The sequence below is a fragment of the Lycorma delicatula genome, chromosome 1, assembly GCF_047948215.1.
Source record: "Lycorma delicatula isolate Av1 chromosome 1, ASM4794821v1, whole genome shotgun sequence".
Taxonomy (NCBI): domain Eukaryota; kingdom Metazoa; phylum Arthropoda; class Insecta; order Hemiptera; family Fulgoridae; genus Lycorma; species Lycorma delicatula.
In genome coordinates this window covers 298,660,189-298,684,250 of record NC_134455.1, presented here as the reverse complement: position 1 = coordinate 298,684,250, position 24,062 = coordinate 298,660,189, and the positions used below count along the sequence as shown (strand labels likewise).

Sequence of the window (24,062 nt, the reverse complement as noted above, 5' to 3'; positions counted from 1 at the left end):
GTTCGTAGTTAGATCTCTGGAAAAAAATATCATCGCAAAGCTTAAATGTTATAATTCTTGGAGTTTGAAGGTAAAGATGTATTATTTTAAATAAACCTGGTAGTTCACAAAACTTAAACAAGAAATAGTATAAATTTGTAATGGAAAAGCGAGAAGATTTTTTTGTGTAAAAAAGTTATAAAAATAAAATAAAATTTTCAATGTATTCTTAATAAATTTAAAAATAATTATTAATGTAATTGTTTCGATAAAGCTTCACTTTTTTTTAAACTTTGAAACAAATCCAATTCTCAAAATATCCAAAAAAATAAAAAGATAGGTAACTTATATAAATAAAGGTAAAAAATGTCTACATACTGCGGTCAATGAATCGAAAAGTACCGATGAATCCTGTTGAGTTTGATTGAGTGTGTGTGGGTGTGGTGTGAAACTCTAGAATCAATCCAGGTCCGGAACTGTACAAAACATGGGGTATATCCGATAAGCCTCCACACAATAATCCCGACCAAGGTGTATGTTCATCCACTTCAGCTCGTTCGGCGTGCAAGAATACTTTTAAGTAATGACCTCGTTCACACCTGAAATCAGAACATGATTAAAATTAAAATGCCTCTTTAAAACAATATTAAATTCTAAATATATGCAATAACCATTAAATATCTAAAAGTAATATATAATAATTAGATATTTAAAGTAATTGGAGACTATAGCTTTTTATCAGTAAAACATATACCGTACTTTAAATCTTCATATTTTCGTTCCTTTTAAAAAGCCTTCAACCAAAATTTGTTTGAAAAATATTCTGTATTTTCAAACGTATATTTTCTAATTAGAGAATAGAATATTAATAATTAACATTTCTTTCTTGGACAGCTTTGTTTTTTGGAAAAGTTATATGCTTACGTTGTATCCCCAATAATATTTAATGGATTCTAAAGAAAGTACGTTATACATTTTAATTTGTTCATATTTTTGTACTTTTATTCGCAAATACAAAAAAAAAGGAAGCGAAAATTTTACATGGAAAAAAAAATAAAGATTAAAGAGTAAGAATATAATTAGAAACTTATAACAGATTAAAAAAAGTTAAATAAATCAACATCTTTCTAAATAAATTTTAACATAATTTTAAAAAAAACATATACACAAGTATTTTGCATGTAAATATTCCATAGGAAATTAATATATTTAAACTTAAATTTATTTCATTTTGTATATTTTCTATTATTATTTTTATTCGATGTTTATTTTATCTTTTAGAACTATAAGTTTTGGTAAAGAAAAACAGAACCCACGCATTCATTATCTTTGTTTTTCTATTTACTATGAATTCTATTATTTTTCTTTACGAATTGATTTTCGTTTTGACAGATGAATTATTCACCACAAAAGCTTAGAAAAAGAAGCTTGAACGTAGGAAAATGATTTTGGAAATTTATAGCGTATAAAAAATACAATGCTTGACTAAGATTCAAAACTGGACCTCCGGATGAAAGGCCGAGACGCTACCAAACCGCTATTGAATTTTACAGTATTGAACTAAAATATTAAACAATTCAACTTCGGCAGTACGTTAATCTTTCATATTTTATTGACAAACGCTTATTAATATTACCCTTCAATTATTATTTCAATGATTACTACTGATTACTATTTTATTTATGAAATCTATAAAATATTTTTTTTTTTAATTTACAGAAAACATGGCTTTATAATAGATTTATTATAAAATGATTGTTCTTTTTCCCATTAAATGTTGCTATTACTTGAATAGCTAATATAATAATATACATATTGCATAAAAATTGCATGCAATAATGTATTACTTTAGAAAAATTACCATTGAGTCTTTTGTATAATTATTAAATTTAATTGAAAGTTTTTATTAAAACAACGGTATCAAAATTTAGTGGAGCATCCAGTGTGACAAATTTTATGTTTTTTTAAGGATTTCTAAAGAAGATAACGAAACTTTTTTTTTTAAAATCAGATTTTGCGTAATTATACAAAGCGTTTATACGACGTATAGTTGAAATAATATTCTTTAAAATGTCCGGTCATGATTGCTACAACAAAACTCGAAAACCTCCCACCTTTTGAAATAAAATTTCAAATCCCCTACGATGACACAGCCCATCCAACCTCATTACTGACCATCTGGTAACATCGAGGTGTAAGTAGAATTTTTTTTTGGGAAGGGACGAATGGATTGCTCCAATTCTATCTCTCCAACCGTTCGTTCGATTATTACAGTTCAAACGGGATGTGTGTTAGTCTGTTGAAGGCTAAGTGTTGCATGCATCAGGTGCACTGTCGATTAACTGTATCGTTATTCGGAAACATAGTTATATTTCGATAACCAAGTGTGCGATTTAAAAATTTAAAACAAGTTATAATCTGTGCAAATATTCTGTTCTGTTTTTATGGATTTGCTATTCTCGATCAAGCAGGTAACGGTTATTCGGAAATTTAGTTACATCTCGATAACCGAGCATACGTTTTAAAAAATTCAAACGACATTGTAATCTGTATAACTTATTAAACTACCTTTGCTTTGCATGAGTCACATAAAAATAATTATAATAACTCTCATTCTTACGTATAACAATTAAGTATGATAAGTTGATAATTAAGTCTGTGTGTATTATAAAATGTAAAATAATAATAATAATACAATAAAATATTTTTTTTGAATGTGTTTTGTGTGGAGCCCATCAAATAATCAGGGTTATTTGATGCGTGATCAGATCTAATCAGGTCTAGTGGACAACTAATCATTGTAAATCAGTTATTTAACAGCTGATTTATAAATTCAAATGTTTGGGAAATTCGCCATTCGCTGTATCTCGGCGATAGGCAAAGTTTAGTATATGGGTATGAGGTTATTGAATGAAGGTATGAGGTATGAGGTACACTTGAACGTGTGCGTGCATGCGCTAGAGTATGAGTGTTTAATTATAAATTTGTGTATACAAACATTGCCATCTGTTAGAATTGTCATACGTCACATCATCCACCTCCCCTCCACTCATTTATCCTATCATAAGATGTTCCTATTTTGTCAGTGGCGTCGTGCCACGTGTCCGCCTCCGCAATCAGTGCGAGGTAATCAGCATATCCAATGAATGTCACCGCTGGTGGAAGAACAACACTGAATACGCCATTATATGCAGTAGTCCAAAGAGTTGATACAAGGACCGATCCCTGCGGAACGCCTCTATTCAAACTCCTCTCAAATGTCTCATCCTCCACCCCACATATCAGCTTTCGGCTGGTGAGATAGGACCTCACAATCCGCCACAAATATTCAGGTACCTCCAGTTCTTCCATAGAGCTTTTTATTGTCAACTGCAGGATGGAATTGAAAGCGTTTCTGACATCCAGAGTGGCAAGGGTGGAGATCCTTCCATTTCCTCCACCCAATACTCTTCTAGCCGCTTGACAGACGCCAGCCACCGCGTCAAGTGCCGACCTGCCCTGCGAAAAAAGAAATTCGTTAGCAGAGATCACGCCATTCTCCTCCTGCGCTCCAGCAATTCGCCTGAAGCATTCTTTTAAGCACTTTTGCCAGAGCATCTATATTATTTTGCCAGAGCATATATCTATATGCCAGTGGTCAGTATGAGGAGGGAAGTGCTTCTCACCGGGCTTAGGTACTAATACTAGCCGCTGCCGTTTCCACCTACTTGGGAAGACCCCCCCCCCCTTTAAACACGTATTATAGATCTTCAGAGAAATCTTCGGTGCCATCCGAACTGCTATCTTGATCAGCAGCTCCGGCAACAGGTCTGGGTCAGAAGTCTTGTCAGACGGTGTTCGTACGATCGCTACCTTCAGGTCTCAAGATCGGAGGAGCTCTGAGGCTCCTCCGCTCTTTACCGATGAAGACGCTGACGTCTTCATAATCCTCAGGCAGTGTTTCGTTCCCATGAGGAAAGATCCCTTCCATAATATTCAGTATCTCATGCGCAGACGTATCATGTGCACGTGGTCTATTTACACTTCTAACCAGTTTTGCTTAGTGCCTCTCCCACGTCAGAGTCGACATCCTGTATCAATTGGCTCCAGCATGTCCGTTTTGATTATGTGATGAGTTTAACTAGTTCTCTCCTGCACATCTTATACTGTTCTGTGTATACTGATCTTACAGAGTGCAGCTACACCCTAGTTATCTATCTCCTGAGCCTGTGACACTCGTTTCCCTTGCATGCGGTTTTATCCGTACACCTGCACCTAGGAGGATGTCCCTCTCTCTTGTACTTACGTGGTAGGATGGCACAGGCCTGTTCTACAGAGAGTCTGCAGTAGCATCTCCATCATATATTAGGATGAGCCCTTCCCAAATATTGTTCGGTCAATCTTTCTCGTATTCCAGCCTATACACGAGGTTGGGTCGACACGATCCGGTCTGTTATCTGCTAATGTCATCAAAACTGCCTTGTAATCACTGGCCATGCAATTATTTCATACTCTCCAGTCGGAGATCCCAACTGCGACCTCAGAAGATGCGAAGGTAATATCAACAATGTTGCCTCTTCTAAAGGTGTACTCTCCTCCAACATTGAGCACCACCAAGTTCAGGTCTATGATCGTGCCCAACAGTGCAGCGCCCCTCTGTTTGTTCTGATTGACCTCCAGTCCATCGACCAGGCCAGTAACACCGGTCAATGCAACGATATGTCTCAGTAAGATAGTCAACATCTCATTACCCTCCTCTATGGATATACTGGGGAAGAGATGACACGAGTAGTAGAGTACTCTAACAACTCTCGCTCTCACGAAGCCGACTACCCGATATACATCCTGCATAGGGCGAGACACACACTTCCTCAGTGCCGCATCACCATCTTCAAACAGCATCCATTTCGGACGGGGTCGCGGGGCATATGGCTATGACGCGATTGTTATGTCCGTGCCCGTCACCGCTACGTGTCTGGCAAGCACGTTCTGTGCCAGCGCACAATGGTTCATGTTTAGTTGAACTAGATTCATTTGCGTGTCGAATGTTGTTCGTTCTTCTCCCGGCTTTCCTTACTAGTTTCTTTGTTGGCCGCTTTGGGGAATTTTACGCTGTTGGTCCGATGTCTCTCGACGTTACATGAAAGGCATTTCGACACTCTGCTGCAGCCTGCCGCCCAGTGTCCCGCTGCTTCACAGTTAAACACGCAGCCGACCTGTCTGCGCCCTTGCTGTTCCTTGAGACGTGCTTCAATATGAGGGATCTGCAGCATCGCCGTATTAGAACGTCCATCCTACAGGAGATTAGGCCGACTTTAATCCAGCCCTTTTTTGCTATGGTTGCCATAATTGGGGCTGGTAGTCGATATGTAGCCATAACAGTTTCTCCATAGCCCGGCCTAGTTGTAAGTCTTGTGCCCTCCGGAATCTCTTTCCAATAGCCGTTTCAAGGTCTTGCAGAATCTTATCTGTCTGTAATTTATTTTCTAATTCTCAAAAGGCAGTTCTCCTCCTGGTGGCGGTATTCCCTTCCTTAATAGTGGCAGCAGTTGGGTGCTTAGGGTATCAGCATTGTTCTTGTCTTCTGTGACCCTAATCTCAATGTTATTCCTGCCAGTTTTCCTTATGTAGAGTGTCTCCGACACTTCAGGGACTGCCACGTCTTTTTAAAACTATTGAGTATATTGGCATACGAAGTGCCTGGGCTGACTTCTATGGCTTCGGACCTGTGTTTGTCCTCCTCTAGCATATCGTTCTTTCATGCTGTGCAAATATATGTTACTGACAACCAGTTTGTCTCCCCTTAAGTTCTAGGATATTTTTAACTAATACAGTGGTGTCCTGTCCATAAACCTCCCTCTGCACAGAACCCAGACTGCCTCTAATGTTCTTTCCAATTTTGCTGAACACCTCAACTAAGGCCTGAGGCAGGTCTTCGCCGCCACCAGAATCAAAATATAGAATGTTGTATTTATTCCACACAGGAGCTCCTGTACCTCCTGAGTCACCAGTCAGGCGTACATCTAGCATTACCGAGGTCACATTTCCGCTCTGATATTTGCTTTGCTAAGAAGCCGCAGTAGCAGGTAGTACTGCCTGTCTGCCAAAACGTCCATTGTCCTGCCCTCTTTCAGCGCGTGAATTTCTACTACAGGTACAATGTCAAGGGTCTCCTCCCTTCTGTTCGGCATTTCTACGCATGTATTCTGAAGGCAATCTTCGGGGCAGTTCTTTTTTATGAGTTCATCAAGCACCGTCGTTTACCCCGTTTTCTAAAGTATCCTGTATGAAGCAGCCAGTATCTAGTTGTAAATGAGTAGCAGACACCGTTGTAGGACTCTTTCCAATAGCAGCCTTGTTAGTATTGGCCTGCTTCCTGAAGTTCTTCACTGCGTTGCCAATCATAGCTTCTCCAGTTCCTTAATATTTAATTTTATATTTTTGTCAAGGGTTTTGTGAAGATCTTTTGCCAGTCTCTAGAATCTCCGAACAGGTTGTTTTAGTGCAGAGGTTTCTGGGAGGATGTACCTTACGCCAAATTTTGCCCTATCGTCGAGATATAGCAAAGGGCAAACCTCAAAACCTTTGACTTTAAAAATCAGCAGTTAAACAACTGATTTGCGACGATTAGGTAACAAGTAGACCAGCCTGGTGCGCCCACACCAGACAGATTTTAAATAAATTATTTTATTATTATTTTAAATTTAATAACACATACAAACACAAAAACTTAATTATCATACTTATTTAGATATAACCCGTGTGAAGCACTGGCAGTCTACCCAATAAGATGTACAGATTACAATATCGTTTGAAATTTTTAAATCGCACGCTTGGTTATCGAGGTATAAATATATCTCCGGGAACGGTGACCCGGTTGATCGAGAATGTAAGTCATGCATACAACAATATACTACGTACGAAGGATTATCCAGATTAGTTTACTAATTAATATACTACAATTTTTCATTATACTTATTTTAATGTTTTTTTCAGCATCTTGGTTTCAAAATTTAAATATTAAAATAATCAAACAAGTAATTTTATATTTGATTTTTTTTTGTTTTAATCGGTTATATTAAAATTTAAAACTCTTGGAATTGAGTAAGAACACAAAACAATAGTCTCACCGTTCCGTTTTCGTTGTCCTCTGCAAGAATAAAATTAATCAGATCTCTTTGTTGTTATAAATTTAGCAATGTATCATAAAATTGTAAAAAAAAAAGTTTCGTAATTTTGATTATATTTTTCAATAGAAAGGAATTATTTTATTGTAGAGATACAAATAGATCTTAAAATTATTGAACTGAAAAAATAATTGCAATAGTTATGCAATTCATTGCCGGCTTTTTTTAAATCTTTTCTATTGAACCTCAAATTATACTACAAAAATTCCTTTATATTTTTTGTTGTTCCATACTTATTCATTTCGGTTTTTGATATGGCTGCTGAAAAATCTGCCAAATACACCCCACTAGGGAGTTAATGCAAATTTTCTTTTTTTATTCAAACAATTGTCAATTCAAATTGTGCTGTTAGAATATAGATAATGGAAAATATTTATATTTTAATACTATTTTTCAATATATAATAATAAATCTTAAGAATTAAGATTATAGATTATAGATTAATTATTATATAAGAATAGTAATCTTATATCTTAATTACCTCTAAAGGTTACATATAAAAATTTTAATAAAAATATTCGTTTAGATTTAAATTAAATATTATTTAATTTATTTATTATAAAAGTACTCAAAATTTGGCCAAAGGTAATTGTTGTTTAATGATATAAATGAGAAGTAATTATTAAATGAACCAATATCATTTATTAAAATTGTCTCTCATTAGTTGTATTATTAGTGTAGTCCAAAATACACTGTAAATGATTTTAATTAGAATGCCTTAGTTACTGTGCATATCTATCTAATTACATTTCATACAACCTGAAACTAATTTATAAAAACTGATTTATTATGTTTGTCAAGATGAAAAATTTAGTTATAATTATTACTTTTTCTAATACCTAACAATGTTTGTATATTTTTTATTATTTTTTTTTTGTTGAGAAAAACTGCAAATATATAACTATTTATTTTTAATAAAAAAGTTATTTACATAATATATATATTTATTTACTGGTAGAAAATAAATAACAACGAAGAATTTAATAATCTTTTGATAAAAAATATATGTAGATAAATTAAACTAAGAGAAGTATTAATTATAAAAAATACAGATAATAAGCAATACGAATTTACTGGGAAAAACACGCTCATTCAAAACACTTTTTCAGTTAATACAGTTACACATGTAAAGAATATTTGGTATGAAGTTACTAGTGGACTTCTGAAAAATAAAATCATACCGACACTGATAATCTGTTTAAAATTCGAAAGTTTTTCAATATTATACACAAAAAAATTCTTAAATTCCCCTTAGTGCGACGTCAGAATAATCGTCTTTATAATAAGCTTAACGTTTTTAATCTGACAAGAAACGTAACGAAAAAATTATATCTGTTTTTATTTTTCTACCTAAATGCATAATATCTATGTACATATTATTTAGATATGGTATAAAAATAAAATACTAATTCCAAACATTCCCGAATGTTTTTATGATTTTTTTTATTAGGTTATTAATCTTATAATACTATCATACAGAAAGTTGAGGAATTCATATCATCTACGTATATTTACAGAAGGGGGTAGTGTAAGAAAGAGAGATAGAAAAGAAAGCAATAGAAGTAGTGAATAAATTATATATGAAGAAAGATAGTTTGTGTGTAAGTGCTAGCAAGTGTGTAAGTTCATAAATATGGACTGGAAGCAGAGAAATTTCAATTTAATAAGATTTCTCTGGGTTTACATTGAGTTTCTATCACTTGATATTCTCTTGTGTTTTATACGACTCATATATCCGGTATAGTATTCAGCCGGGATTTGAGAGGATCATAAGTCTTAACAATCTCATTTCCAGATACGTATGATTCAGGTTGCAGGTCCAGTGGTCATTGTCATACTCGTAAATCTTATGCACCCGAATTTCATCAGATCATAGAATATATTTATCTTACGATTTCAACCATAAAAAAAATATTATTTTTTTTAAATTACCCTGTTTTTATAAATCTTTGAGGTTAAGGCTGTGTACATATACATTATTACATACAAAAAAGTAATAATAAAACAAAAATAATCCGAATTTATTTCACTTATGAAAAAAGGTATATTTGTATTTAATTTATTTCTTATAAAAGTACTCAAAATTTGGCTAAAGGTAATTGATGTTTAATGATGTAACTGAGAAGTAATTATGAAATGAACCATTATCATTTATTAAAATTGTTCTCATTAGCATATATATATATATATATATATATATATATATATATATATATATATGTAGACAATAATTCTTATATGTAATATTGGTTTAACGAAAATTTCTGTTTTTTGGATCTAACCATGTTTTCCCTGCTTTTTCTGAAATTAGTGGAAATTTGGTGACAAATTTGAGCAAAACCCCTCCGGACAATTATCTTCATGAATCAACATTAAAATTTTAACCTATGAAAAGTATTATTCCTAAACAGTATTCAAACGCAGAATATTCCCCACGAAACTAATAAATGTATTATTAGCATTTAATATTATGTAATATTAGCACTCTGAGATTGCATCTTAAAAAAAGAATTTACTAAAATATAAGAAAAGGACATTTTTCAACAGCAATAAAATTCATTCCCTATCACATTTGAAAATTAGCGTAAAACTGTCATTGTATGATCATATCACTTTTTAGTTTTTGAAAAAAAAAACACTGATGTTTTGCATTGTTCTATTGACAGACAATCTTACCTTGGTAGGCATCTTGAATAAATTGTCTTGTATGTGATATAATGACGGATATGAAACTCAACAAAAGTTTTCATTTTAACCGATATCCATATGGATAATAAATATTACTAAATGGATAAAAAAGAAGTGTCGGAGAAGAAATATTAATAAGAATTAAAGTAGAAATGATTTTCTGAAGGAAACATAATATGATTCAGTATCCGTTTTGTTATCACATAATTAGCAAACTTTTATAGGATGATAAAATTCTACTGAATGGTAAAATTTTGTTTCTTATCTTAATATTACGCTATTTTTGTGCATACCTCAGTTTACCCAAGTTAAATGACAATAAAACTCTGCATCAAAAGCAGTTGGTGTGATATTTGAACGACATGATTTAAAGTAATATCTAAACGGAACTAAGCTTTGTACAAGGGTGATTCAATAATGAAAAGAAAAAATAACGGGTCTGCATATTTTTGTATCCAGAGATTATCAACGTTGTCGGAGCGGGCTGTAAAGAAATCCTGGCAGTCAACAAGAGAATCTACAACAAAATAAGAATATATAAACGATCTACCTCATACATTTTGAAAGGTGATGCAAATTTTTACCCCAAAAAAGTGTTTCCTAAATTTTTAGTTTAATTAAACTGAAAAGAATGGCATTCGGTCTAGTAAAAGGATATTAAGATGAACATTGTTTCGTTTTCTGATGAGGTATATTCTCAATAAAATAATTTGATAAATAAACGAAATGTCTTTGTTAATTTTTTTTCATTACAGAACCCATTTATGCTTCTTGAGAAGGAGCATGATGCACCTTGTATTAGGATACGGATCTATATCTCAAGTCAGAGGCTAGTAGAGTCATATTTTTTTTTAAATTTTGTCTAGCGTGGTCAATGAGCTCAAAAAAGAATTTTCTATAAACTAGCCTATTGTTAAGCTAAACTAGCTCAACAAGATGAAGTAATTGTCGAAAGAAATATTTTATAATCATTATATTCATAAATTTATATTTGATAAGTTATATCATTACTTGATTAGGTGTAAATAAAATAGATTTATTTATCAGTTGAATGTCATATAGATGATGACATGTAGAGTTTTCGGAGAATCGAAGATTTCTTTTTTTTCGTTCATTTTATATTATGTGGCATATACATAACGTTTAAGGACGACCTAAAATTAATCACAGTCACTCCCAGAAATTTCCTAACCATTGTTAAAAATAATACCATCCTTTTCGAAAAAAGTGAAGAGTGAAACCGTTTCTTTCTTCTTCCTTTTAAGGTCGTAACGTTAAATGTACATTGTTTGAAATTATGTCTCCTCCGGTGCAGATAGATTGACGTTATTGTCTACCAGGACATACTGTTTCAGAAAAAAATTAATGACGTTATGAAATCTGTTGGGACCATGCTTTAGGATTGGTGGAGGTAGGAACGCCAAGCATGAGCAGCGGGATCTTGATTTAATATTAAAATATCAATGATTTAAAACTATTTTTCTTCCTATCTTTCTTATTGGCCTCCAAACCTCATTTAAAACCTGAGAATTTTAATTTTTACGTTTATAACGGAATATTTTGACATCAATAATTATTATGAGCTATCTTCGGTTCATATACAAATTGTACTTTGTATTTGTTATATTGTGTATCTGAAAAGAAACCTGTCCAGTACTGAGCATTAATATGAACTTCTTCAAGACCAACTCAATGAGGGAAAAAGACTTAATATCCAATTACAACTGTCAGTATGAGAATAGTTCAGTTATAAACCCATCAAATTAACACAACCAGAATTTGGACATCGGTGCCTACTCATCTTCTCATCTATCATCCTCTCAATCTCACAACAACTGTCCATTGTCTATTAGAAACAGCATTGAAGAAGGCAGTAGGCTGTGGAGAATGACAGCTCTTTATGTGATAAGGAAGTATATCTGACCACAAGTCAATATTTCTCATATTCGTAAGAATAGTAGGACGTTGACAAGAATCAGTGAATTTAATGTGTACATGACTCGCGATCATTTATCTTTAACCGTTGAGCCAATTCCTTCATCTTTAATTACTGATAAAGATTATACTATAACAGATATTCGTGATGTATCTTTTCAGATGACCCTCAAAATAAAGAAATATATCAATAAAATGTTATGATTATAATTAATAAACCATCTAACCAAAAAACTCTTCTGTGAGTCCTGTTAAGAAGGAAGGATTTCATTCCTTATTAAGGATGTTAGCAATTATTATTACATAAATTCTGAATGACGTTCGTTCAATCGATCAAAGTATTAGTCCTTGAAAAATATAGTCCAGATAATTTTGATGATGAAACCGATAAATTATCCATCTGATATTACATTGTGAAAATCTTTTTTCTTTCTTTTTCCTGTTTAACCTCCGGTAATTATCGTTCAAATAATACTTCAGGGGATGAATGAGGATGATATGTATGAGTGTAAATAAAGTGTATTCTTGTAAAGTCTCAGTTCGACCATTCCTGAGATGTATAGTTAATTGAAACCCAACCACCAACGAACACCGGTATCCACGATCTCTTATTAACATTCGTATAAAAATAATTAACTTTACTGGGGCTTGAACGCTGGAACTCTTGACTTACAAATCAGGTGATTTGAGAAGACGCGTTCACCACTAGACCAACACGGTGGATTGCATTGTTTTACTTCATTACTCTCCCGAGTTTTTGAGAAATTGTTGCTGTAACAGTTGAAAATTGTTCTAAAAGATAGTTATAAAAAATCACCGATTTGGTTTAGGAGAGTAGCATGGTGCCAAACAAACCCGTAGACTCTTATAAATAATCGGCAATGAATTTGAAAGAAAAAATACTGCTGTACAGAATTCTTTTACCTATATCAAAAGTCTGGAACATTGTTCTCAATTATGACTCAAACGAATGCTACTTCAAATTTTTTTTGTATGCAGTCTTAAAATCATATTTTTAATGTTATTTATTTCAAGTTAAATACAACTATTTACTAAATAATCTTTTTAAAATCAATTCTGGGGTGCTCAGCGAAATTGAAACCATTTCTTTACCTCCAATTTACTTCTGTCTCCCCGAGAAATGAACGCTATTTTTGGAGATGATACTGTAATAGTAGGAGTTGATAATGATCCAGCATTGGTTCGCAATGCTTGTAAAAATGTTTGAATTCATTGAAACGTTGGCGAACTCATTTAAAGGATAAAATTAAATGAAACTACGACAGCGCAAGAAATCTTAACAATGATTAGACATGTGAGTAATGCACAATGCTGTTTTCTTATTTCACATCTTAATATCAAAAGATGATTGTATTTAAAAATTCATTTCAATCGTCGGCTGACATGGTGAAATCATATTTCCCAGAGAGGATACAAATATGAATATCAAGTACAAATTTGATATCAAACTTAACAGTTCAAGATAATACTGTTACTTGGGCAGTAATGAAAATAACTTAATGTCGCATGCACTAATTCATTGTCAATCTGTTTGAAGCTTATTAAGACTTAGCCCATGTTTGGGTTAAGTTATATATAACTTAATTTATTTTATAAAGTAATACTTGAAAATCTAGACCTCTCCAAAGCATCTATAGCAATCCAAAGATCTATAGCATCCAAACTGGTTGATATATCTCATTACCGTGATTACTGATCATAGCAGGATGCTGGATCACAGGCTAAGACATATTACCATTTTGAACCTGGTGGGACAATTTCCATAATTTTTTTCTTCTTCCTTTTCTATCGTTTTCCTTCTTTGTTTAGTCTAAGTCAGGGTTTGTTATTTTATTTAAAGACTGAAACTTTTAAGTGAAAGTAAGTTGTCACTTAAGAGAGATAACACCAGTGGTTGAACTTCATTAACTAATTATTTACTTCTTGAAAATATTTTCTTTGATTTTTGAATAGATTCATGCAAACGTGATAAAAAAATTAATAAAAATTCTCTGTATAGTAACTAAAGCTCTTGATTTAAGATTATGAATTTAATTTAATATCATACAATTATATTTACTACTTGTTTAGTTTAACATAAATTATAAATAACTTTTTTTTGGCAAGACTATTTTGCATAGTTCACTTTTTCATATCTACTTAATAATTGTAAAAAATATTTTAAAATAATGTTTTTGTTTGAATATCACTGTTTTCATAATGCTGTGCTTTTAACTGCTGTACTTATTTTCTTAAATTATTAGAACGAACGTTCAGGTCATTATTATTATTGTTATTAAAAATAAAAGATTCCTGAATGAAGTAAATGATACTTTAAAAATGGCTGATAGCTGAAAAATTATTGTTTGATGAATCCAAATTTGATGACGACAATTAAGAAACAATGAGTTTTTAAAATGTGGAGCGAATAAATGAAATTTTAGAAATTATTACAAGTTTGAGATGTAAAGAAAAATTATGTTAAAAATTAGTAAAGAGAGGGTAATTTTCTTTAGTGTTTCTTGAGTATTTTAAAGGTAGTCTTTAAAATTAAATGATGTTACAAAGTTAACAGAAAAATTGTTGAGGATAAGATCACCTGCAAATAATTTGATTATTATAAAGGGAGTTATTTAGCTTTGAAGTAGTCGACAAACATATCGAGCGCTCAAGTATAAGTCTCTTATACTGTAAATAATTATTTTAAGTCTACCGTACAGCAATTAGAGTTTAATTAACTATTCTGTGTCTACAACATTTTAATGAATTTTTAAGAGGGTATTTTAGGGAATTTACTTCAGTTAACTAAATTTCCATGGAAGCACGTTTTTTTACAAAACGTTAGTGTGTTTTTAAGGTTAGAGTAGAAACATGTTAACGTTACTATCAATAAATAAAACATAATAATGTAACATTACACGACATTTTATTTCTACATTAAATTTTTACAACGATCGTAAAATGACTTGATTCAGACTAGAGACGTGTCGCAGGCAATGATTGTTCAGATAGTTTCTTTTACATCATCGTTCTAACTTCATCTCATCATCTGGAGCCAACTTATAATATATTGACTATCTTCATATATACAAACAGATTCATGTTGCCTAAAATTAATTTTTCAGTATTTCTATTTCTACTTATTGTTCAACTAATAAAATAAAACAATAATCATACAAATAAAAGTAAAATACAAAAAAAAAATAGAACATCTGATCGAATTAGTTTGTTTACATCCTTTCGTATATTTACAGTAAATATCGTTTATAGTGACGTTCAAGGAATCACGATTATAGGTCATTATAACCGATAGTCACAATAACCGATGTTTAGATAGCTTAGAGGTACTACTTTAATACGCCATCTAAACGGTGTTGTAATACAGTAATAATAAAAATCATTAAAAATAATATTTATTTATTTCTGCAATAGAAATAGTGCTAGTACTGAAGCCACTTCACCATCATCTGTTACAGTTTTATGCTTTTCTAAATCTTTGTCAACCTCTTGATAATATTCAAACAATGCATTTGACAACGATTGGTATTGCAGACTATTTTATAGTCTAATGACTAATTTTTTGATTTCATAGAATTTGTTTTAGATTTTTCTTAATTTTTTCACGGTTCTTCCGTATCACCGATATTGTCGAATGACCTACTCCTAATTCTTGGGAAATGTGCACATATTCTTCTATCGTGAATGTTTTTTTGCAAACTCATAATTAAATCACCATTAAATGAATTATAAATGATACGTAAAATAAAATAAGGGCGTTTAATAATGTTCACTCATAAGAATAATACAATTACTGTAGGAAAGAGTACTTCAAATAGTTTTTTTTTCACATATACTAGGCAGTTAGTAAACCATTTGCTTGCTAGGCGTCGACAGTAGAGAAAATGGCTGCCACGGGAAGCGAGAAGTCGTTTTGTGTGTTAGAATTTCACTTGTCAAAGTCAGTAATTTCGGTGCAACGTGCGTTTCGATTGAAATTTCATAAGGAGCCACTAAGTGACAATTCAATTCGTGTATGGTACAAACAATTCAGTGAAACTGTTTGCTTGTGCAAGCGAAAATCAACTGGTCGTCCATCAACCTCAGAAGTAATGTCGAACATGTGCGTGCAAGTTTCATTCGCAGCCCGTCAAAATCGACTGCGGCTGCAGGCAAAGAATTAAGAATTCTGAAAACAACAGTGTGGAGAGTTCTCCGTAAACGTTTATTATGCAAACCGTACCATCTTCAATTATTCCAGCGTCTTTCTGATGGAGATAAAACACGTAGGCTCGATTTTTGTTTGTAGTCACAGGAAAAGATGTTGTTAGATGAAGGTTTTCTAAACAAGATAATTTTCAGCGATGAAGCTACTTTCCATATTAGCGGCAAAGTAAACCGTCATAACGTGCGAGTTTGGGGAACTGAAAACCCAAACGCTTATGTGGAACACATTCGGGATTCTCAGAAAGTAAACGTTTTTTGTGCGATCTCTTGTGAGGCCGTTCTTTTTATGGAAACACCAGTAACCGACATGATATACCTGAATATGTTACAATTATGGCTTATGCCTCAACTACTCAACGATTTCATTTTCCAGCAAGACGGTTGTCCTGCCCATTTTCATAAATACATTCGACAGTACCTTAACACAACATTACCTCGGCGCTGGATAGGACGTGCGTCAAAAGAAGACCAACACATTATGCTGTGGCCACCAAGATCACCAGACCTCACGCCATGTGATTTCTTTCTCTGGGGATACGTGAAAGATAAGGTGTTTATCCCACCAATGCCGCACGATATCGCCGAGCTAAATGATCGCATAATCAATGCAATCAACTCTATCGAAAATGACATGTTAGAACGAGTTTGGCAAGAGCTAGACTTTCGTGTTGATGTGTACCGTGTCACCAGAGGAGCACATATTGAACATTAAACGATTTTAACAAAAACTGTTTTAGTCCCTGCATCACCTTATACAACTTTTATTTAAGTAAGTGAAATACGCTTTTGTACTGAATTTTTGTAACTCCTGAGAACATTATGAAACGACCTACTGTACCTGCACGATATGATACGCTCACAGCAAAAGTTTAATAACAACAACTAATGGCTGCGTCAGTTTACAATATTCTGGTAGAGGCAGAAAAGAAAAAAACAAGAAAAATAGTGCCAGTTTATGCAGGTAAAAAGGAAAAGGTGATTCATTTTCACCGTCAAAATATTTCTGTAGCTTCAATGTAGATATACCACGTTACTGTCGAGTCACTTCTTTCCGTCATAATAAAATGTTGCATTGCAGTAGAAGAAATAAGTCACAATAACCGATATGTCAATTATAACCGATGTAATTATAAACAATAATGTATTTATGTATTAACAGCATACCAAACTAACCAAGAGTCAAGTTTTTGGTCACTACATCCGATATGTCATTACAACCAATGTCAGTATAAACGATACTTACTGCATGTATTAAAATTTAATTATGTTTTAAGATCAATTAAAATTACTACTTAGGTTTAAGATATGTCTGCTCTGACAATAATAATACAAGAGTACCAAAACTTACTCATCCAGATACAGATTTTAGTAATCTCCAAAGACATAAACTTAGTTCTATTAAGAGTAGTTGCAATACATTATCGTTAGGTTTAGTTTAATGTAACAACTTGGCATAATTTTAAGTAGTTAGGAAAACTTAAATAAGTTTCTCATATACGAAACTACTTTTATTAAACGATTGATAAGCTATCTCTATCTACGGAAACTATATCTTATGAAAACTTTACGACTTAGTTAATGCACTCTTATTTTACATGTTACGTATCCTAATTTATAAAACATGTTGTGTTACTTCTCATATTATATAATATGCAAATCGTTATGACATTAAAAAAATCATTATATTATTTATGTATTATTACATTAAAAAGACGATTGAATTTCTTTTGTCATTGAATTTATTTATTTCAATCAGATGTTTTTTTCTGGCAAGGCGATTTACCTCTTTAGACTGAAGGTGTTAAAATAATGCTAGAAAAAAAGCTTACATAATAATTGTCCCTCATCGGTAGTTCTTTCTTTTTCCTGTTTAGCCTCCGGTAACTACCGTTTAGATAATTCTTCAGAGGATGAATGAGGATGATATGTATGAGTGTAAATGAAGTCTTAGTCTTGTACATTCTCAGTTCGACCATTCCTGAGATGTGTGGTTAATTGAAACCCAACCACCAAAGAACACCGGTATCCACGATCTAGATTATCATCGGTAGTTCAGATTTAATTATCATTGTATATACATATATATATATAATTGTACATTACATATAATATATATGTATTATCAAAACATTTTTTCACTGTATTGGATTTTAATTTAATCGATAATAAAATTTTAAAATCAAATACAGTACATTAAAAAACAATAAAACGTAAGAGACACCAAATATAGTGTCTTTGAAATCAATACTTTATCGTCAGCAGTGAATTTTAAATTACACATAAAATATATTCGCGTATAGTGCTTCGTCATTTACCATTAAAAACCTCTATCTGTTACTCTGCTCTGACATTGAGTTATGATTCATTAAATTATACTGATTAAGCTTTATATGTATATTTTGTTGCTATAGAAGGCAATATGATTTTTTTTCTTTTTTCAGAATGAAATTTTTATAATTTTGATACTTTATTTTTACATTACATGTTTTATTTCTTATGTAGCTACTGATGATGACTGCCAATTTAGTTTTGTATTCTAAGTAAATTCTTTTTTTGAAAATATTTTTTTCCAATTTACATATTTTTGTAATTTGTTCAATCACACTTATTGAATTCACCAATTTTAATAACGATCTCGTACAGGTATATTTGCTTTATAAATTAATTTTAGTGAATAGTTATTTATTCAAATATTTATGTAAAACTCTATTGACTTCTCGTAAAAAAACAATCAATTTTTGTGAAAGTTTTCTTTGCACTTTGACATAATGTATCGAAAACAAAATACGCAAGTTAAACAAGCATTTCAGTGTTTTAACTACTACGAAATTCTTGTTTGATTATATTTTGAACAAAATTTGAGGGAATATCAAGAAAATAATTTTTTGAAATTGATATCCCACCAAAGACAGGCCAGGTATTGAAAATATAGCTATTTATATTCTATAACACTGAAGAAAGTATGTTTCATGTAAGTTGAACGATTATTTTACAATACAAATTATATTTTGTAAAGTTAAAATATTTCAATAGAGTAAATAATTTTCTTACACTCAAAGTTTCACAAAATCCATTCAGTCCTTTCGCATAAAGGTTTTAAGGGAGCTGCTAAAAGTTTATATACCTACGTGGAATACTTATATGCCTGAAAATTACGCATCAAGTAACCTTCAGGTGATTTTTTATTATCTGGAGGATAATAAATTTTTCGAATGATTCATGCAACGACTTTAAAATTTTTAATTTTTTTCACATGTAGAGTTGAAATGATCAGGGGAATTTACGTATTAACTGGTTTACATCCGTGAAATTGTACAACTTTTATAGGTAGGGATGAAGGATGCAACCCAAACCTTTTGAACAACTTCTGTCATCTCGTTTTAAAAGTCGAAAAAAATTGTGCTATGAAAACTTTTTGAAATATCCCAACAAAAATTGATGGAAGAAGATATTTCAAAACTCTCTCTCACTCTCTCTCTCTCACTCTCTCTCTCTGTCACTCTCTCTCTCTCTCTCTCACTCTCTCTTCTAATCTTCAAATATTTCTAAAGCCGCTTGATTAATTATAGAACTAGTTATCGTCTTAGTATAATTAATACTACTCAATTCTCAATTCTACTCAATTCTTAATTTAGAAACATTGATGGGTTTAAAGCACACTTTAATTCAATTAACTGGAGTTTAGCAATAAAAAATAAATTTCTTTTGTCCGTTTAATTAATTTTAAATTAAAAAAATTTAACGAAAGTCGAAATAAGTTTTTTATTAAAAGAAAAAATTTAATAGTGCAAACAAACCTGAAAAATTTTATTAATCTAATAATTTTTCTCGTTCAAAAAAAAATTTTTTTTTTTATTTCTAAGTTTAAAGCCGATTAAACAAAAAGATGCTTTTATCTTCTCGTTGGATTTGAAATAATAGGAATTGAAAAAGCCTTTTTAAGCTGTAATGGCAAAACCTAGCCTTTCAATTAACTTTCTCCTCAATTTTGAAAAAAATAAATTGAAAACAAAGTTAAAACTTCCATTATACTACTAAATAAATAATCAATTAAATTTTGAGTTCTTTGTAAAATCGAGAAAATATGAAATTTGTCTTCCCTACAACTATTTTTTTTTTTTTTACTGTGACGTGGAAAGGTATTCTTTGACCCGATTTTTCTCCCCTTGATTGAGCTTTAAAAGGGTACCATATGATGGGTTTTTCAACTATAAGTTTGAGTTATATCTTATCCGCTTTCTCAAAACGGGATAAACATATATTCTAGAAATTCTATCTCTTGAATTTTCTAGAACAGCTTTTAAAGTTGTATTTTTTTCTATCCAAAGCAGCTTCAAATTTAGTAAAATGGTTGAGGTACTTTTGACTTACTTACATATGTATTTTTACTCTACTTACGTATTTCTACTTTCCTGGCATCATAGCTCTATAACGTAGTTACAAAAAGGAAATATGGAAATAAGTCAAAAAATGGGGTATGAATTTTTTTCATTTTAAAAATCCTAAAAAATTTTAAAATCCTAAAATTTTCAAACCTTTAAAAAACAAAAATGTGGTGATAATTTCGCACATACGTATGTGCATATATGAGCGCGTTTGAAGCTTAGTAACTTTTTATGAATAGATTTTGATAAAATTCGGCACGGAGACTCGTGTGTATGGGACCATTTGTTGAAAAAAAATTTGGGTCAGATCTTCAGCGGGTGGGGTAGATAAGATTTTAGGATAAATTTTTTTTAAACTTTTCAAACATAAGCTCTCTTTATTTGAAACTTATTACGTGCATGTTTGTTATTTTTAAAGAAACTTTGCGTAAAAATTCCCCCTTCTCGAAAACCAAAAAACTATCTTTTTATTGCATATTTTTTAAATTAATATTATTTTTGTTTTCCTAGCCATAGTAGTAATACAGGTGATCTAAAAGAAAAATATTTTGTGTGCAAAATTGGGGGTGGAGAAGCTGATCAAAATTTAAAATATAGATTTAAAAAATTTTTTATGACTCTTTTTTTATATTTTTAACTTTTAGGCAACGTTTTTAATGTATCATTATTTTTTTACGAAGTAAGAATAAATAACCAATGCCAGGAGAGTATTACAACTGTGTTGTCAACTTTTTTACTACTGTGATGTATTATACCTGAGCTTAAATTCTGCAGCGAGTTCTTTTGAATTTTACGTAAGGCTTATTTTGTATTGCTACCTTTCCTGGAGTCTCTCTTTTTCTGTTTAGTCTCCGGAACCACCGTTAGGTATTACTTCAGAGGATGAATGAGGATGATATGTATGAATGTAAATGAAGTGTAGTCTTGTATAGTCTGAGGTCTACCATTCCTGAGATGTGTTGTTAATTAAAACCCAATCACCAAAGAATACCAGTATCAACGAACTATGATTTAAATCCGTATAAAACTAACTGCCCCTAGGATTTTAACCTGGAGTCTGAAGACTACTTTGGTAAACGGCATCAAGAGATTGTTGGTAGTCATTATTTTGTACAATATCAACTTTTTCATCAAGACCCTTGGACTTACAATATGTTTAAAACTGTCACAAAATGAAAAAACGGAACAAACAAAACCAAAGAAGAAAGCTGCTTTTCTCAACGATAAGCAGAAAAGCTAACAAATCTTTTATAAATGCAAGAAGGAAACTTGTGAAGACTTCAATTTCGTAGTCTCATCAACTTCGAATGGGATTAAACTGATTAAATTTTAGGATTAAAGTGATCAAATATTTTTTTTTTTCAATTTAAACTACCAATTGCAATTTATACCATTACATACTAATAATTTTTATTTAATCTAATCACTATAGGTTTACTTTTTTTACTGATAAATTTATTTATTTTATTCATCTGATCACTATTAGTCACTATTAAAAAAATTATTTAATTTTATTTTTCACCCTCTCAACTGATATGTACACATTTATTAATATAAATACCCGATGAATTTTACGATATGAATCAGGTAAATTGTAACATATTAATGTTAAAATGTTAGGAATTTTTTGAAAAAAAACTAATAAATATAATTCTTGGAATTTTAGTTGTCTCACTTGATTTGCCTTTAGTACGTGGCAAAAAGTTTCAGTCAAGAATTATGACGGTAAACACAAAGTCAGTAATCAATAATTATTTTCTATTTACTGTTATTATTTATTCCCTTTACCGTTCACTACACCATCTTTCCCATTTGGATGAAATTGTCCGATCTTTCGCTGGGATGCATGAATTTTGGGTAGTGCAGTGTTGTGGATGTAATGTAAAACTATTGTGTTGTAATATAAAACTTTTAGAAACTCATTTGGGTGTAAGGTTTTTGTAGTATCATGATCATTGTGTGTAAAGGCCCTTCTTCAGTGTACTTGTTATCCATATTCCTCATCTCTTACTCCAAGGGTTTTGGTTAAACATTTTCTGTATTCTTGTAAAAAACGAGGGACCATTTAAATGTATTGCACCCTTGGGTTTTTTGGTGTTGTATTTGTAAATGGATCAAATTATATGGTCTTTAGCCTAAACAGGAGCATTACAAAATGCTCATCATTGCTCAAATGTATTCATACCTCAAAATCTTTATTAATATAAATCTATAAAATTCATAAATGGTAACTTAAATTTATAACAATAAATTAATTACAAATTTAAAAATTAAGATTAGTTTTTCATGGATTTATTTACATTATTGACTTATTAATGTAAATTGAAAATGTTCTTTCTAATAATAAATGAAAAATATAATAGCTCTAGAGGAATACACCTATTCTGCTTGGTAATTCTTTTAAAAATAAAATGAAATATAGGACATCTGGAATACACAAGTAAAGTACGTTTTATATAAACATAACAGTTATAAATAGCGAAATATTTCTTTATTTTTGAATTAGAGCGATATGAATATTTTTCTATTCTTTACATCCAGCTTTCATTAAAAATTTATGAGGCCGGACTTTCCTTTGCAATGTTTCCTCAGATTTTCTTTGTCTTTTGAGAACGTCTTTTATTACTGTCACTTTTGTATAATGTGATAAAATTTCATTCTCTTTTAAAAGTAAATAATTTTTTTTTTTACTCATGAAAGCATATATATATATATATATATATATTAGTATTTCATTAATATTATTGTTATATTATTATTATTTATTTTGAACTGAAATGGGTCACAATGAGATTAATAACAGATTTTTTTAAAAATACTCTTAAATAACTACTTTTCGTTTATTTTCATTCGTTTATAATTTGTTATAAATTTAGTGATAAAATCGAAATTAAACTTCTATGTAATCTCTTTTTTTAACAGAATCTTTAAATGGTATGCTCAAAAGAAAACGATGCTGAAAATTTTATTGATTAGTTAAAGATGGCATAAACTAAGCAATTTTTTTGATTAAAAATACCATGATATCGTCAATAAAAACGACATCATCTAGCCGTGGAAAGGATTATCTAAACCAGGGCATTATTATTATTATTTTTTTTTTTTTTAATGTTTACGGGCATCGACTACTAAGATCATAAGCCCTCGTCACGTTCTTAAAAAGAAATTAGTATCACCATCAGGATCGTCATATGTAAGGGTGTAAAGGGCCCTTACATTTTATTTAAAAGTGCAAACTATACAGAAAAATTAATCACAACAAGACAAAACAACACTTATGGGGTGTAAAGGGCCCCGTTATTAAAATTTGAGATAAGGTGCTCAAAAGACCATGAAATCAAAAATACAAGATATCAATACCACATCCTTCTTCTACCTGCCCCGTTTATAGTTTGTTTAAGCACCCTCGGGGCGACCAGAACCGCCGTTGAGCAGTATATCAGTCGCGCCAGGACGCCGTGGCAGTTGACTCCTCCTTATAAATAAATAGGCTACAGGCATGCACCAACACACCCATAGGCTCGCGCCCTTAATCCACACTTGAGGGTCCCGCATGACATCATCAGAACACCCCGACTACTGCTCTTGAATGCACCTCCCGTCACTACAAGTGCCACGCTTCGAAACTTCCACATTTAAATGAAACTACCTCATAGAGATTCTTTAATACAGCTTTAAAATTTTT

The 24,062-nt window shown here is 31.5% G+C and overlaps 1 protein-coding gene across 1 annotated transcript in view; it reads right to left on the bottom strand.

The window, feature by feature from the left end:
- LOC142317857 (suppressor of lurcher protein 1-like) overlaps positions 1–24,062 on the bottom strand; it is a 545,965-nt gene that overhangs the window by 392,284 nt on the left and 129,619 nt on the right. The window contains exon 3 of the mRNA XM_075354406.1: positions 358–578. Coding sequence (XP_075210521.1) covers positions 358–578 — 221 coding nt within the window. The remainder of the gene's footprint in view (positions 1–357; positions 579–24,062) is intronic.